Source organism: Bombus bifarius, unplaced genomic scaffold, assembly GCF_011952205.1.
Source record: "Bombus bifarius isolate JDL3187 unplaced genomic scaffold, Bbif_JDL3187 scf7180000008178, whole genome shotgun sequence".
In the NCBI taxonomy this organism is placed as follows: domain Eukaryota; kingdom Metazoa; phylum Arthropoda; class Insecta; order Hymenoptera; family Apidae; genus Bombus; species Bombus bifarius.
In genome coordinates this window covers 490,484-506,919 of record NW_022884495.1, presented here as the reverse complement: position 1 = coordinate 506,919, position 16,436 = coordinate 490,484, and the positions used below count along the sequence as shown (strand labels likewise).

Sequence of the window (16,436 nt, the reverse complement as noted above, 5' to 3'; positions counted from 1 at the left end):
CGTTGATAACAGTAGTAACACCATTGCGTGCCGAATAATGCCGGTTGGTAAGACGACGCGTCTTAATATCCGCTTACGAACGAGAGTGTATATGACGTTAGAAATTGACAGCGATATTAATAAAATACAATCGCACGTCCTTGGCGCTGCCACTTTGTTACACGTAGGATTCAAATGGTTTATCGTAAAGTCACACCTAAACGTGTAAAACGCGCATATATCGTTCTGTCTATCGGTAAAGGTCAGGTAATTCCGCGTAAGGTGCACTATATGAGGCGATGCGGACACGACACTATAGAGGGTGTTCGGGGCGTAGAAAAGATTCAGGGGTTGATCGTTGGAGCTGAGATAAGACAAAAGTCAAGAATAAAAAGATGGCGTTTTCGGCCTTGTCTTTTGCTTACTGGCGATTAAAGGATTATGCGCGTGTTCTTGGCCAATGTACAGATCGCTGAGAAATTGAAGTGCCTTTGCTCGGTAACTTAGCGTAGATTTGTAGCGTATTTGTAGCGTAGATTCACTTCCCGCGATTTTTTTGAAGTTTTTACCATACGTTATGCGGCATATCACCTAAACATAGTTCCATTTTTAGAGAAGATAGTCTTAGTAGCTAGTGAAGATATTCGTGTTAACAATCTTGCTGGTCTTAACACGTATTCTCTATAGTATTTGTTTCTCTTTAAGTGTAATTATAGTTCAGGTGATGGAAACTTTTATTAAAAAAAGACGAGTTATGTAGAAGTGTTTATGACGCATCGATCGATCTGGCGTATCATTTCCTATAAAACAAAAAAAAAAAGCTTGAATCATTGAAGTGAAAAGATTGTCAGTTTGAAATACTGAAAAATAAGTGCTCGCGTGATCCGCGATCCGAGGAAGATAATCGCGAGAAATCCTTCGATTTTTCATGCGATTTAATTCCAACGTTTTACAGCATAATTAATTAACAGTTTCGATAATACGTCGAGTTTTTGATCCGATCTGATGCTGTCGCGACTATCCTTAAATTAAGAAAATACGTACCAAGGAAAGCAATGTCTGATAAATGTAAAATCTGATATACAATTATTATTGTTCTTGCATGATTATTATTTTCGAAGTATGGCAAAACCGAGGGGTTTTATCGCAGTGGAATAGAATGGAAATAGACGGTTGAAACGTATCGAAAAGGAAATGAAACGAGTCGTTGCGTGTGACAAATGTAATAATAGGTAACGAAACACGTTTACAAACGTTTACGTAAATATATGCAGATTAATCTAGCGCTTGATTCGAGAAGACGTCATTTAGCTTGCTAATAACTGAAATTTAATACACAGCAAACGATTGTATTTACTTGGTTTATGTGTCGAGTCATAAAACTAGATGACTCGCGTAAATTATTGCCGAGATGATTTTATAGACATTTCTAAGCGAGTATCGTTTAATTACATAAAATTATGATAATTACATTGTATATATATCGACGATGTTTAGGATCCTATGCGTAATTATAATACAGATAGAACAACAGAAAGAAGGAACGATGAAATAAGTGGAAGAATAATTCCTTTAAAATTGCAATTAAGCTACTGTATGCTATATATATATATATATATAAATAAGTGGAAGAATAATTCCTTTAAAATTGCAATTAAGCTACTGTATGCTATATATATATATATATATATATAAATAAGTGGAAGAATAATTCCTTTAAAATTGCAATTAAGCTACTGTATGCTATATATATATATATATATAAATAAGTGGAAGAATAATTCCTTTAAAATTGCAATTAAGCTACTGTATGCTATATATATATACAATGTAATAATAGTGAAAGTAACGATTAAAATTCATCGTTATTTATTCGACAAAATGTCGTATATATATGCGTTAATAGAGCGACACGAATGGCATTAGCATAAAATAAAATAATTAAACGGATACAACAGTTCGGTTAAACATAGTAAATATGCATCGTTTTGTATTATAAATTGCACACGTAAAACTTTGCAATTCCAACGTGTTCCACTAACAGTTAACTATAGAATGCTCATATTTAATACATTCTTCTGCACCTTCGCGCTCGATAGGCGTTACACTTGACACCAAAGAACAACGTAGTGTCGTGCACAGGTGCAAATCTATAAAAGCGTCGTTCCGTTATACGAGAATCGCACGTTTCGTTATACGCTTAAATCCAGTACATCGATGGGAAATTTCATTTTTCACGGAATCCAATGTCAGAGAAAGTCTAGATGAATTTTATAACGGAATTTATGCAACGTTTCAATTTCGATTGCTCTGGTCGAGTAAAATATTTTCTAACGTCAGACTAGTCGAAAATTTAAATCTCTCACTCTGCGTTTAGGACAAAGCGTACAATTTTACTAGAAAAATTGTTTCAGTTTCAAACTTTTATTCCGTAGAAATCTTTTTATTATAAAATCGACCCTGTGGACTCGACGTGGAATCTGTTGGAAAGCGATATTTGGAGACTGATGGTTGAGAGATCGAAATTTGTCAACTCGATTTTATGTTTCGTTTGAAACGAACAATTTCAACAAGGTCAACCTGTCAAAGAACCCGAGAAGAACGACACCCGAAGAATAAAATTGTGAAAACGCAAGCGAAGCAATGGTTTTACGCGTAACGATGTAACACGTTGTTTCGTAACGCGTACAATTAACTTATCCGATCGTAGTTTATTTCTTACAGAAAATGAATTGCGCGAAAGACGATATCTTGTCGAACGATGCGTAAAGCGTGTCTTAATAATTTCAGCGTTGCGTAATAATTTAAAAATGTTTTGAAGATATCACGCTATTGTTAGCATCGCACACTTTTCCCCGAGTTGAACATATTTCTGTTTTCATCGTTTACTTTTACGATCATGCACACCACTGTCGAGCAGACTTTCTTGTACATCGTGTGACCATTAACTAAGCAAAAATATCTAATTTCACAATATCTCGTTGTTGTATGGAAGACGAAACAGCCGGGGGACAGTTTCGGTCGATTTGGACGCAGCATAAGAAAATACAGAGAAAGAATAATTTTTCTTCGTTCGTAAATCAAGTCGCAAAATTTCCAAGCGAAACGATCGGTAATTTTAACGTTCGATAAAATTGTTCGATGTAATTGACGATCGACCTCTTCGCAAATCGAAAATAATGTCGCCAACAGAATCCGAAGTACATCGACCAACTCCATTTCTTTCACGAGGCAAAATCAAAATGTCAGAAAATCGTATTCGCCAACTAACACGAAAATCTTTTCGTCTTCGTGCGACACGGATGTCACGCTAATATAATATTATCCGTTGTACCGATCCTCGTTTGCGTGAAATTTTGCGAAACTTTACAACGCAAGAGAATCTGCATGTTTGTCCCGTTACGTTTCCAAAGTCGTACCATATTATCGTAAAAAAACGGTACGTAGCAAAGTCGTAAAAAAGCATGCACAGTGGCTACAGAGAGTATCGACAGGTCGTTGCATTTATTCTGTCGTTTATTCCGTTTCAGCGCTCCCCTGGTGTTTTGTAAAAATGCAGGTGGAGGAACGAAGACGATAGAAGAGACGAGACGCGAACAATGTTGAAATGAAACTGTAATATCATTTACACGCTAATTAATTAGTATGGCTAATCAGTATGCTTTCGCGTAACTAGGAAAATTTGCAGGTTTTCAGATTCGTGAGGATTAAACCGATTGGAAAAAGAAGCGTAGAAGACGATGGAAAAGCGCTCGGTTGGAAAATGAGGATACGCGTCCGAGGAGAAGGCGGCTGATACTTTCCATAGTCTTCGTACGCCGGAGTGAACTTTAGGAAAGAGGAGAATGCGAGGAAACTGAGATCGAACGATATATTGTAGGTTCGTATGGATAACGAGAGAAAATAGCGAGAAACAAGTGCGAGAAAACGGAAGGAGAAATAGAAGAAAGAGAAGAAATAGGCGATAGAAGAGATAGACATCTGTTTAACCAAAGAACTCTGATCAGCTACCACTCTCGCACAGGTAGCGCGAAAATCGGTTGTACGTGGTGACGCAGGAGTGGGCGTTTTGCCGGTGTCGCCGTCGTTCGACGACGAAGCTCGAAACCGTCAGTTCACGCGAACACTCGAAGATCAACGGCACAGGACGAGGAAGCCGGTCGACCTCTCGTACTCTTCTCGATCGGCCAGTCGACATCGTATTCACTAGCTCGGCCATTACAAGGTGTGCGAATAAGCTCGAGAAGCTCTCGTCGTCGTCGTGTCGAACAGTGATAATACTTAAATCCACGAAGGATTCGTCGAAAAGGAAAGGAACCTGAAAGGATTACTTTTAAAGGACGCTATTTAAATCAAAAGTATCGTACTGAAAGGAGAAGAATGTTTCTAAAAAAAAAAAAAAAAAAATACTTATAACGTTGGAAAGAAGACGTAGTTAGATGGTTCGTTCGATGATAACGAAGCAATCTTGCGATCGTTAGATTGGAAAATACATAGAAATTCGCGATATTCGTTCGACGCTCGAAGTAGATAGACGAGGATTTTTCGAAGATTTTCAAAGGAATGCGTCTGAAGCCTCTCGCGCATGATTTTGCCGCTCGTGTCTTTCGTCGAGGCGTTAAGGTTACCTGGTACTCGTCGCTTTTGGGTCTACTTTCGTTTTTAACGACCGGACGAAAGCTTCACGAAACGCTGCGTGCTCCGACCGGACACAAGGTTTCCACAACTTCATCGAATAACCGGGTTTTTAGAATTTTTATCGGTCTTTGAGATCGCGTTTCTTCGACATTCGATAAAAATATATTAACTTCTCTCTTCTTCTTTTTTTTTTTTTTGTTGGTATTTTATTTATATTCTTCTTTCTATCGATCGAAATCCACGCGTTTCTTTGTCACTTTTTTTCTCTTCTTTTTCTATAGTTCGATCTCTACGAAACGAAGATCACCTTGCCATTTACTTATTTATTGTTTCCTATGGTTATTCGACAAAGATGATCGATCCACGCGTCGAGAAACGCTAGATCTCTTCTCCTTCGTCGCTTTTACTCACTTTCCCGCGTTCTGACGAACATCAGGTTCTCGTTTCTTCGTCGCCTTTGTCGCATTTATCGCTTAATTTTCTTCCTTCGTTTCCTTCGTCATTTTCTGTTCTTCATCTTCATTTTCACCAGCGCCGATCGAAGAACAAGTGTTTTCGCTTCTGCCGTGGTATAGCAACTATATATAAACTATTCATGCTCGAGTTCGCAAAGTTTCTCAGTTTATATTTATGGTATATCGAAGGTTCGAACGGAAACTTATTACTCGCTTACGCGTCATAGTTATTGTTTCGCTGTATTTTGCCTACATTTTGTGTTTCCGTTATTGACGTTAATCCACGTACATCGGCCGACTTAACGCCATAGGGTTTCATCGACAAACTCGACTTATATGGCTAACCGTGATTGTTGCAGCGTGTTACTATGATAAAGCCGAAGAAACTGGGAATCATCGGTGGCTCTCTGTTCGCCTTTGGAGTTGTGTTCTGTGCGATCGTTTTCCCACCCTTCTTGAAGTGGAAGATCAAAAACGTGAGTAGTGGCCAAGCATCTCTGGCAATCTGCCGATTATTCACGCACCTGTAGGAAGCAAAATTTACAGTCCAAGATTCTTCTAATTTCCTAAGGACGTACTTAAGTTCTCGTAAGCGTTGTAATTATTGGCTTGGCAAGTAAGTGATTGCGAATGTTCTCCATACCGCCTATTGGCAAAATCCGCAATCACTTAGTTGCCAAGCCAATACTTACCAACGAGGTGTATAGTGTAACTATAGTGTATATGCAATATAATGTAAATCATACTAATTACACACCGGTTGCACGCGTATTTTAACACACTTTGGTATTGTTTCACGTTGCCGGATGATCCCTCGTCGCGTACACATTAAATGACGGTTTTCTTCCCTTTTATCTCTGTTGGAAATTACAATCGATGAACGAACGTTATCTATGAAGTACGTGTTCGCACACACCGTTACCATTACACGTCCAGTTTTTACCTGCCATCGCCGTTTCAAGAACAAAGCCGCATCTCACTCGGAATAATTGTCGTTGCCCTTTGTTTCTTTTCGTTAGCCCCGATCCTGTATTTTTTTAACTTTACATAATTTGTTCACGTCGTGCGTGTATCGTTGTTTCCACGTCACAGTTGCCACGGCTCTCGTTACTGTTGTTCCTGCAATTTTTCCCCCATTAAACGTCAATGTACATACCGATCTGTACAATATCGTTAACGCGTTATACCAGGATATAGCGGTATTTAGACAAATGAGAAATTAAGATTCATCTTGAAGCAATAAATTAAGGGATTGTCCTGAATTGGAATGTTCCAAAGCAGCATCTTTTTACTATCTTTTTTTTTTTAAAGAGAAAGAAAGAAATCAAGTTATTGAATTTCGAGGTATGGTTTCATATATACTCAACGAATACAAAAAGATTTTTTTTAAGTAGAAAAAGAAGTTAGAACAGTTTTCCAAGCCTATTTCATGGGCTGCAGTTTTCAATCGGTGGGAAAGGTCCACCTCGTGATTCTTGACTGGAACAAAAAACCAAAAGAGGATTAAATTATCATATATTTTTCTTCTCGATGAACTAAAAAAAAAAAAAGGCAGAAAATAGCACGAAATTAAACATTTTGACGGGTTTAAAGAAAAAATGTGCTTTATAAAAAGGACAAATAAACTGTAAGGTGCTGTAACAATTATTTCAATAAACTTTTTCACCAACTTTTCAGTTCATCGAGAAAAGATTGTAACAGACGCAATAGCCTCGATAGGATAAAGAATTACGATACAATACGATACAATGGAACATAATAATAACGTTAACGATAGACATATTAATATTATACGTTTATCGTATTATCGTATAATGTTACATGTTGCTGTTTGTTACATCGATATACAGAGTGTCCCGGTATTTTTATACGCTACAAATCAGCGGCGATTCTGCATGGAGGAATAAATGGGAAACGATAGAACGAATATTCTCCGTCTGATTTCTCTTCTGTTCCGAGTAACGAGGAGTTTCGGCGAAGCAACGTGGAATAAAGTAGCACACGAACGTCAATGACATGACGGTAGCACGCCAAGAATCGTGATAAAACGTTATGTCCGCGGGTAATAATTGTCTATCCGTCGTTTAATTGGATAACGCGAAACATTATATCGAATGACTAAGTTTCCACTTTGTTCTGTACGCGAACGACGGGTCGCGGATCACTGACGGTGACGCAGGTTGGACATTTTGTGAATTCGAGTTAGTCGTATTTCTCAATTTTTTGAAATATCCCTCGAGCAATTCTACAGAGGTCCCAGGATGTTATACGTACGTGTATGTATATTTATTATGGGGATTTTTCTTCTTTGCAACAGAAGTACATACAACCGGCAAACGAATTTCCTATCGCCTCAAGGAACGAAATTTCAGAGATATTTAGGAAATATGGTAAACGTAACGCGAAGACAGGTATTTTATAAAACGTGTGTTCCGATGTAACGTCTGTGAAGGCTGACTTTAAAGATACTAATCTCCACGACAAAATGAGTCATCCGCAGTTTGTACAAAATATATCGTAACACGTGCATCGTAACACCCGAACAGGAGGCAGAAATACGACGAAGAAAGTTCACACGAACGTGCCACCTCCTATACGACGATGTTTCAAAATCGCAGTCAATTCGGTGTTTCGAAGCTCGTCGAAGAATTTGGCGATGTTCAAAAATTCCAGCGTAGAATAACGCGGATAGCCACTTCGACGAGCAGCTTCCGCAAAGGCAAAGCAAACAGTCGCGAGTTATCGAGACGCGAAAACGGCTACAATTTTTAAAGAAGGTCGGACAGAAGGCATTTTCTCATCGTATCGCGTGCCTTCTGTCCGCTCGTGAAGCGAGTTTCGCACGTCGCGATACACTCTGTATATCAGTGGTAGTTTACACACACGTGTGCTTACATAGTTTTTCATCGAACGTATAGAAATTGGCAGTATTTCGTTCGTACGTGACATTAATTAACAAAATGATCGACAGCAAGTAACGTTGAAACCTAATACCGAGATGCGCGAGTTATGGTCCACCTTTCCTGTTCCATTGGACTTCAAGATCTACCTTTTCAACGTGACGAATCCTACAGAAATTACAGCAGGCGAGAAGCCAATCCTCGAAGAAGTAGGACCATTTTTCTACGAGTGAGTATGTCGAGGATCGTTTCAGCCACATAGAACTCCGCAATCTATTTCTATCTTCGCGTATTATCTCTTAGCGTGTATTAACGTGGGTCTACGATTTGCTCGAAATTCCAAGTACGTAGCTGTAAGTGGAGGCTCGCGAGTTAATACAAGTAGTCGTATTATTTAATTAACTCGCGAACGAGAATCGTCGTATCTTCGATGTTAGAAACTTAACGAAATTTACAAAGCGAATCTTGGCTATTGGATGCGATTCGGGTCTATAAGAACGTACAGTCGTTGAGAAAAGTTGGACAACGACAATAATGGAATCGGCACTGTTACATTCTCAAGTTTTATTTGTTATATATCGTCCTATGGGTCGCTTGGAAAGATCGTTCCGATTTACGCTCCGATTCGACACACGTTTATCGAATTGTGTATGGCGGGATTCGGTTCAACGTTTTCTCATCTTTCACGCAACGAGTCGAGTATCCCATGCTTCCAGAACTTCTCAGGTTTTTCGGCGAAGAACTTTTCCATACGATGTTTCGCGTCGACCGAATTTCCTTAAAAATCTGAACGAATCTTCCGAGCGACCCATAGGACGACATATAACAAATAAATACAAATCCACAAGCTGACTGTTTACTTATGTTTGTTCCCGACTGTACGTATCGAATTTGCTCACATTACTGGTTGTCACAAATCGTCGATTAACACTAGAACTAGCACAGTAGTCAAATCGAATGGTTTTACAATTTTATTATAAAATTCCTACTTCGTGTTATATTTTTCCCCGCGATGATGTAATCACTTCCGCAACGATGACTAAAAGAATAATATAATGAATTTTATTTTCCTTTTTATGTATTCAAACTGGAAATAATTTTGTATCGAGGCTACTTGTACCAATGCCAGTGAAAATCACTGGTACTCGTCAAAGCGTAAAAGGATCCAGCGATCTGTTTATCGAACCCCAATTAACCAGGTTCCTCGTTTCGTACAACTTGCCACGCGTTTTTCAAACTTTCACCGCGTATCGTTCGATACGATGATATCGGTTATCAGGAAAATTGCGGATCCATCGCTAGATCGCTACATGCTAATACTAGAAATACCACAGTAGTCGAAATGACTGGTTCTACAATTTTATAAACGTGTCAACCCTCGTTTAGGGATCCCGGATGGATTAATAATACCAAAAATGTACTACGTAACGTGGAATTCTTTCTGTGGGAAAGTAATAAATCGATAAATATACAAATATTCTATTATTACGTATTTTTTAAAGACCAGTCATTTTCACTGGTTTTCGTAGAAATAGCTTCGTGTTAACTATCGCTAGTTCTAGTGTTAATTTAATCGACATTCGCTCGAGTACATTTATCGTCGTGAGTATGGCACGCGTATACGGTCAATTTTATTCGAATACAGCGAATTAGAAAATGTGTCTCTTCTTCAGCGAATATAAACACAAAGTAAATATGGTCGATCGAGAAGAAGACGACAGTTTAGAGTACAACTTGAAAGCAACTTGGTTTTACAATCCGTCGTTGAGCAGCCCATTGACCGGCGAGGAGGAGCTGGTCTTTCCTCATGTTCTTATTCTCAGCATGGTCAAACTTACTCTTGAACAACAACCAGCTGCAATTGGAATTCTCAGTAAGTGTTGATCATATCTTTCTTAACCGTTGAAGATCCAGCGCACGATCCACCATATTGTCAACATACGTAGAGTAGGTCGAGGCGAATCGGATCGTTTTCGGTTTTCATAGTAAGCAAATAACAACGATCATCCTCAGCCTATAACAAATACCACGTTAAAAACGGTTCCATCGAATTATTTATTATAACAAACAAATCAAGCAAACAAATCGAACGATCGCTCGTTCGAATATTCGTATCATCCGTGAGAAATTTGCATACTCTTTAAAAATTGTATTTTATATTTTTCTAATTTACTGGCACGATATAATCGCGATAGTTGAGCGTCGTTACGGCGCCAGCGAAATGTCCAAAAGCTTTCGGGCAAAAAGCAACACATGTAGCGCGTAAATAAAAAGCGTGAAAACGCGTGGGGATCCGTTTGTTACGGGAAGCGGCGTCTTTAAAATTCCGTCTCGTGCATTAAATCGAACGTTCGTTCGTTTCGATCCAAAAGTAAAGGTCGGCTTGGCCTTAGCTAGAAATACACAAGAATGAAACGACGCGATGATTTAAAAGCGAAAGAGGGTCGCGAGAAACGTTTTACTTATGGCTAACGATAAGTTACTTACCTTCTCCTTGAACGAACGGATCAATCCATTCGCCTAACGCCTCGTGTACTCCATTCTTTTCGTTTGCTTGTATACTTTTCCGCAGATGTCTTTCGCGCGAAGCTTTCCACGCACGCTTCTCCGGCATAGGGTTGCAAAATTGAAGCGTTCGCGAAAAATTGTAGCGAAAGCTACAGGTCCACGTGCAAGCAGAATATTTTTCTAAGAGAATATATGTTTTTGTATTTCTAATCGTTGCTCGATATATATTTCGATCTCTTACCACGAAATACTCGTGACGAGTATCGTATTAGGTTCCTTTCCTTTTATAAGTTTGTGATATCCAGTTGTAGTTTATTGTATTTAGTATAATATACTGAATATCGCTTGTTCTATTGAATACATAATTCGACATAATTCGATAAAATGATATAAAAGGAAAAACGTTGTGCATCTATCATTTCCTCATAAAACGAAAGAAATTTTCGGACGACCTAGTACAATTGCTGTGAGCGTTGCAATTGCCATGATCGTATTAAACAAGAAACATTAACATACATCGTCCAGGGCGGTCGTAGAAGACACCGTAAGCGTCAAAATTGAAAAATTCCATCACTCGTCGAAGAATGTTCTCCACGTTGCAATGAGAACACCGTGGTGTAGAATCTAAGTGCAATTTCCTTTCCTAAATTAACCGTTGAAAATGACAACGTGAGTTTACGCTCGCCATATGCAGACGCGCTAGTTACAATAAATAGTAACTAGAAAATAGTTCTAGACACAATCGATAGATTTAATCGATAGATTTAAGGTGTTTTGTTTTTATCCCTAGTCCATGTAAGAAAGTGCGATAAAGGTTTTTCGGGTGGCTCAGAAGGGTGTGATAGATTTATCCAAAGAATAAAATAATAGCTATTATGATCCTACCTCTAAATACAGAAATAACAACATTAACTATAAACATCGATAAATAATTGCTCGATCGTTTCCTGACTTTTGTCTACACACCATCTGTCCAACCGAAAGGAACATTGAATTTTCTTCGCAAATAACAGCAAAGAGACGATACGCGCTCCTCTTTCTCACGAACCTAGACTACATTGCATCCGCGTAAGGTTTCTTTTTCTCCTGGAAAATTTGTTTCTTCTCACTTACACGGTGTTTTCTACGAACGCTCTTCGATCTTCTACTAAACATCATTGTACGAATGTTCGTAATTCACATCCGCAGATAAGGCTGTGGACAATATCTTCAAGAAACCAAGTTCTGTATTCGTAAGAGCAAAAGCAAGGGAGATACTGTTCGATGGTGTGCCTCTGGACTGCACGGGGAAGGACTTCGCTTCGAGCGCAATCTGCAACGTTTTGAAAGAAAAGGAAGACGCTTTGTTACCCGATGGGCCCGGACGCTACCTGTTCTCCCTGTTTGGCCCAGTACGTACACATACGTATAACGTGTACGAGGTTGCGGCCTATCTCGTTATTACGCGTTCGTCTCTACTCTTAACACTTTATCGACCGATAGTCTATTAATCGGCTTTTTGTCGCCGATGCTTACCGACCGATAGCATATTAATCTGCTTTTTGTCGCCGACGATCTTTCTCATTATTTGAGCAGTAATTTGTTATTTAGTACTAAAGTACCTTGCTCAGTTGCGTCAGTTGCGTTGCTTCGTAAGCTTTCGCAAGTAAGCTGAGAAATTCTGACTCTAGATATGATGTTGTCTCCTGGCTTTCGGACACTATTGTGGCTATTGTCTGTAGCCTGCAGGATGTTTGGTATCCTGTTACTGTTTCATCAGTCTGTAACACTGTGATCGATCTTTTTTTTTTTTAGAAAAACGGTACAGTTCTTCCTGACCGTATACGAGTGTTACGGGGAGTGAAGTACTGGAAAGACGTCGGAAAAGTGACCGAGGTGAATGGAAAGCCAGAGTTGGACATTTGGACCGAGGACCATTGCAACGAGTTCAATGGCACGGATTCTACCATCTTCGCGCCGTTGCTCACGGAACAGGACGATATCGTGTCGTACTCACCGGATATTTGTAGAAGTTTGTCGGCTCGGTTCGACCACAAGACCAAAGTCGCAGGTGAATTCCTTGAGAAATAAAAGTAGCTGCAGGTAGACCGCGGATCTTTATTCAAATTCCTATGTTTACGACTATGAATTAAAAGGGTGGAATGTAAGTAAAAAAGAAAGAGTTGTTTCGCGTATTAAATATTGCAACGAGTAACTATAACTTGGATGTGTTCCACGTAGGCATAGATGAAAAACGTACGGTTATTTCATTGCACGCATTAACCTCCAAATTTCTTATAAACGCTAGTCGTAACAAACGCCACGCTGTACTTTTGCACATTGCTTAATATTCGTAAAAGCTCGCAGTGCAGTTGCAAGGAGACTGCGAATGTTCGTGCAAGTACGTTTCTATGGAAAATTTGTAAAGAAAAAGGCTAAGAGCCGAACAGAAAAATCGTTATGCGTCTTATTTTGAGTATTTCGTGTGCCGCGTGTAATACAAGGTGTCTCGACAATTGTAGTGTGATCGACAACGCGGCGAATCCACGTGAGACGAAGCAAGTCGAGTACATAGAGTAAAATCGTGGACACCTGGTTTCGAAGATTTTCGCGTAGATTAGCACAGAAACGCTTCTTTCGATTATTATTACTAAATGGAAAATTCGTTTTACAGGCATCAACACTTACCACTACAAGGCTGATTTGGGTGATATGAGCACAAATCCCGAGGAAAAGTGTTTTTGTCCCGCGCCAGATAATTGTCTAACGAAAAACCTTATGGACTTGACCAAGTGTGTAGGCGTGCCACTTATCGCTTCTCTACCACATTTGCTTGGGTCGGAGGAAAAATATCTGGAAATGGTCGATGGACTTCATCCCGACGAAGCACGTATTTGTAATTCTTACTCTCGTTATCCTCGACGAGCGACAGCGTGGACGTATTTTCGTTTTAAAAATCCTTATCTCTAATTAATTTTGACCTACGCTGGTTACCGATATCGCTGAGCGTACAACGTGCCGCCCGGTTTAACTCGAAACGCTGGAATGTCTGGAAAAACACGAATGTTAGGAAAAAATGTGTCGAACAAAAATTGTATTGCGTCGAGGTCGCGTTATACTCTCTGTACGATTTACTGTACTACTCTACGATCTTCAAACGAGTCTTCTTTTGTTATTTATCGAATGAACAGGTTGCACGTAAAAAGCGCTACGAACTTGCGTGTTTCGCGTCTTCCATTATCGAAACAGAAACGATTAAATTTGTTATACACCGGAGTTAGCCGACAATCGATCGTTAAAATACTTCTGCAAGTAGTTTTATAGCTATATAGTTAATTAGCTATATGGGCAACTATCCAGGAAATATCGTGGCTTCTGCGTGCATTTTCAGATTCGTCTGAAACTTTGCCGAAGTTTGCGCGATGGTCGACTATCGTTACAGTGTCGATGAAGTTTCAAAATCTTCTTTACAACGCGCGTCAGATATTCTTAACGGATTTTCAGAAGTGTACGAATACTTTCGCGAGCGACTGTATGTAAAGATAAAGAAAAAGAAAATACGTATTACGTTTCTTACACTGTTTCCTTTTGCAGGAAAAGCACGGCATTAACATGGACTTCGAACCAATGACAGCCACTCCTTTAATTGCACGCAAGAGGCTACAGTTCAATATGTTCCTTAACAAGGTTGAAAAATTCAAGTTAATGAAGAACTTTCCAGAGTGCTTATTTCCATTCTTCTGGGTCGAGGAGGGAATAGAGCTCGGCGGTGAGTTTCTGGCGAAGCTGAAGATGGTGTTCAAGATGATAAGCATAATCGGGTGAGTAACTTTCGACGAGAGTTTTAGGAAAGTGCAAAGTAAGTGACAAACCGTTTATGATTCATAATACGATCATTTATAGTACGAGTTATATAGATTAATCAGAACATCGTTCAACAAGTGTAATATTTTATTAAAAATCAACGAGCACGTTTAAAGATATTTCTGGTAACGTTTTTCAGCGTGATACGTTTGAAAACAATTTGGCCGATGGAGAGGTGACCGAGCAAAATTTATCGTTTCGTGAAATTCCTCAAAAATCGGAACGCTTCCAGAGCGGCATTCAACGAGCGTAATATTTTATCAAAAATCAACGAGCACGTTTAAAGATACTTCTGGTAACGTTTTTCAGCGTGATACGCTTGAAAACAATTTACTCGATGGAGAGGTGGCCGAGCAAAATTTATCGTTTCGTTAAATTCCTTAAAAACAGAACGAACTTTCCTGGTTGATATTATATCTAACATATTGACAACGTTTTCGTACTATCCAAGTGTGTAACGTAAAAACACATTCACAACGTTTCCATTATAGCATCCATTGCCTTTCTCTTCTTTATTGTTTTATTTAACAGTAGTTGCAATTTTTGTAGGATAGCGCATAAAGTACGTAAGACGCGAATTCGCGTCTGCAGTCCGCAAAGTGTTCAGATTTAACTGGAAATTGCACAGAGTATGCCGGTAATCAGCATGCAAACGATATTAACGATACGACGCAGGATCATGGACGATTAAAAAAAGAAAGCGTGGGATTGTTGTAATGGCGTTTTAATCGTGTTTCGATTGTAACGAGTTTAATAATTTACGTGTTCGTGTCAAATAGGTTCATGAAGTGGCTGACGATAATAAGCGGCGCTTGCGTGAGCGGAGCAGCTGCCGCGATTTTCTTCAAGAACAAAGACAAAGGGTCGTTGGACGTGACGAAGGTAACTCCGCAGTCACAAAATGGAAAAAACGAGGATGAGAAGAAATGGCCTAATCAGATGACCATCAGTACGATACAAAGCGCAGCGGTGCCACCTAATCTCGACGCGAATTAAGTTATTAGTCAGTCGTATCTCCAAGCTCTACGATCTTTGTATAATAGAAAGAGAATTTGTCGAATAAATGAAAAATCAACGTCGCGTTAATTAATCGCGTTAATTAGACGAAATTTCTATCGCGCGATAACGTTTTAATATCAAGATTAAGAGGTCGGTTTCGAAACGAGTTATAATTCTCTTCGTACAAAAATATATCGTTTAACGAAGTTTTGTCCGTTTTACATAGATGACAGATCATAGGAAAAGAGACAACATTGATACTCGTTACTCGTCTACTTGTACAAATTCGCTAATAATATTAACGTAACTCTAATGAAACTCAGGAAGTGTACAGAAGTTGTAGATCGTGTATTAATCGAGGACGTTTTGTTTTTACGTATGATATATATTTAATATCATTCTTTTCCCTCTCTTAGTTATAAATCTTGTGACGACAGCGTACAATAATGTTAACGTATTGCCAGACAATTCCGTACGAGTGTATCGATAGTTACCTTTTGCCACTAATTCTGATAAGTGCAGTTGTAATCGATCAAGGCGAAACCAACGAAACGCATTTGTCCAGTCGCAATTTACAACGTGTACTTCAAAATTGCTCAATCTGTTGCACAGAGTATTAGAGTAAGCTATAAATCACCAGATAAATAGGTTTACGAATGACTTTGTTACATCGTATAGAGACAAACGGTAACCATTGTCGACTGGAAATGTTATATATTTCGATCGAACGTAAGAGACTCGATTTTTAGTCTCAGCTCTTATACATTAATGTCTTTAGAACGAGCGTATATATAGCTATTTTATTCAATTACGTTTAATTCGAAAAGCTTATTCGTAAGTTTCTGTTAAAACACGTTTCTCCGAGTACCTATATACCTACTTTTCTTCGTGTATTTTTACAAGGTAAAAAATTCTGACGAAATTGCAGCCAACAACAAACGATTCTTTATAAAAATTCTTATACGTATCATGTACTTACTTATATTCTGATAGTATTACAATTAATATACGATATAACATACATTTAATGTAACGTATCACTCTTATATATTTTTCTACATTGCACATAAATTAAATTAAAAACATTTCTAGTGGACAATATTATGGTCTACTT

The 16,436-nt window shown here is 38.8% G+C and overlaps 1 protein-coding gene across 2 annotated transcripts; it reads left to right on the top strand.

Moving 5' to 3' along the window:
• The first annotated feature begins 3,929 nt into the window (after positions 1 to 3,929).
• On the top strand, positions 3,930 to 16,423 carry LOC117209532 (sensory neuron membrane protein 1). 2 transcript variants are annotated; one of them, XM_033451668.1, is made up of 9 exons: positions 3,930 to 4,204; positions 5,432 to 5,548; positions 8,044 to 8,201; positions 9,646 to 9,845; positions 11,669 to 11,871; positions 12,275 to 12,530; positions 13,134 to 13,345; positions 14,054 to 14,280; positions 15,103 to 16,423. In XM_033451668.1, the coding sequence occupies exons 2-9, from the start codon at positions 5,441 to 5,443 to the stop codon at positions 15,317 to 15,319; spliced, it is 1,581 nt and encodes a 526-aa protein (XP_033307559.1). In that variant the 5' UTR covers positions 3,930 to 4,204; positions 5,432 to 5,440; the 3' UTR covers positions 15,320 to 16,423. The 2 variants fall into 2 exon arrangements, with proteins under 2 accessions (XP_033307559.1, XP_033307558.1); XM_033451667.1 differs by lacking the exon at positions 3,930 to 4,204 and adding an exon at positions 4,397 to 4,695.
• Positions 16,424 to 16,436: the final 13 nt, after the last annotated feature.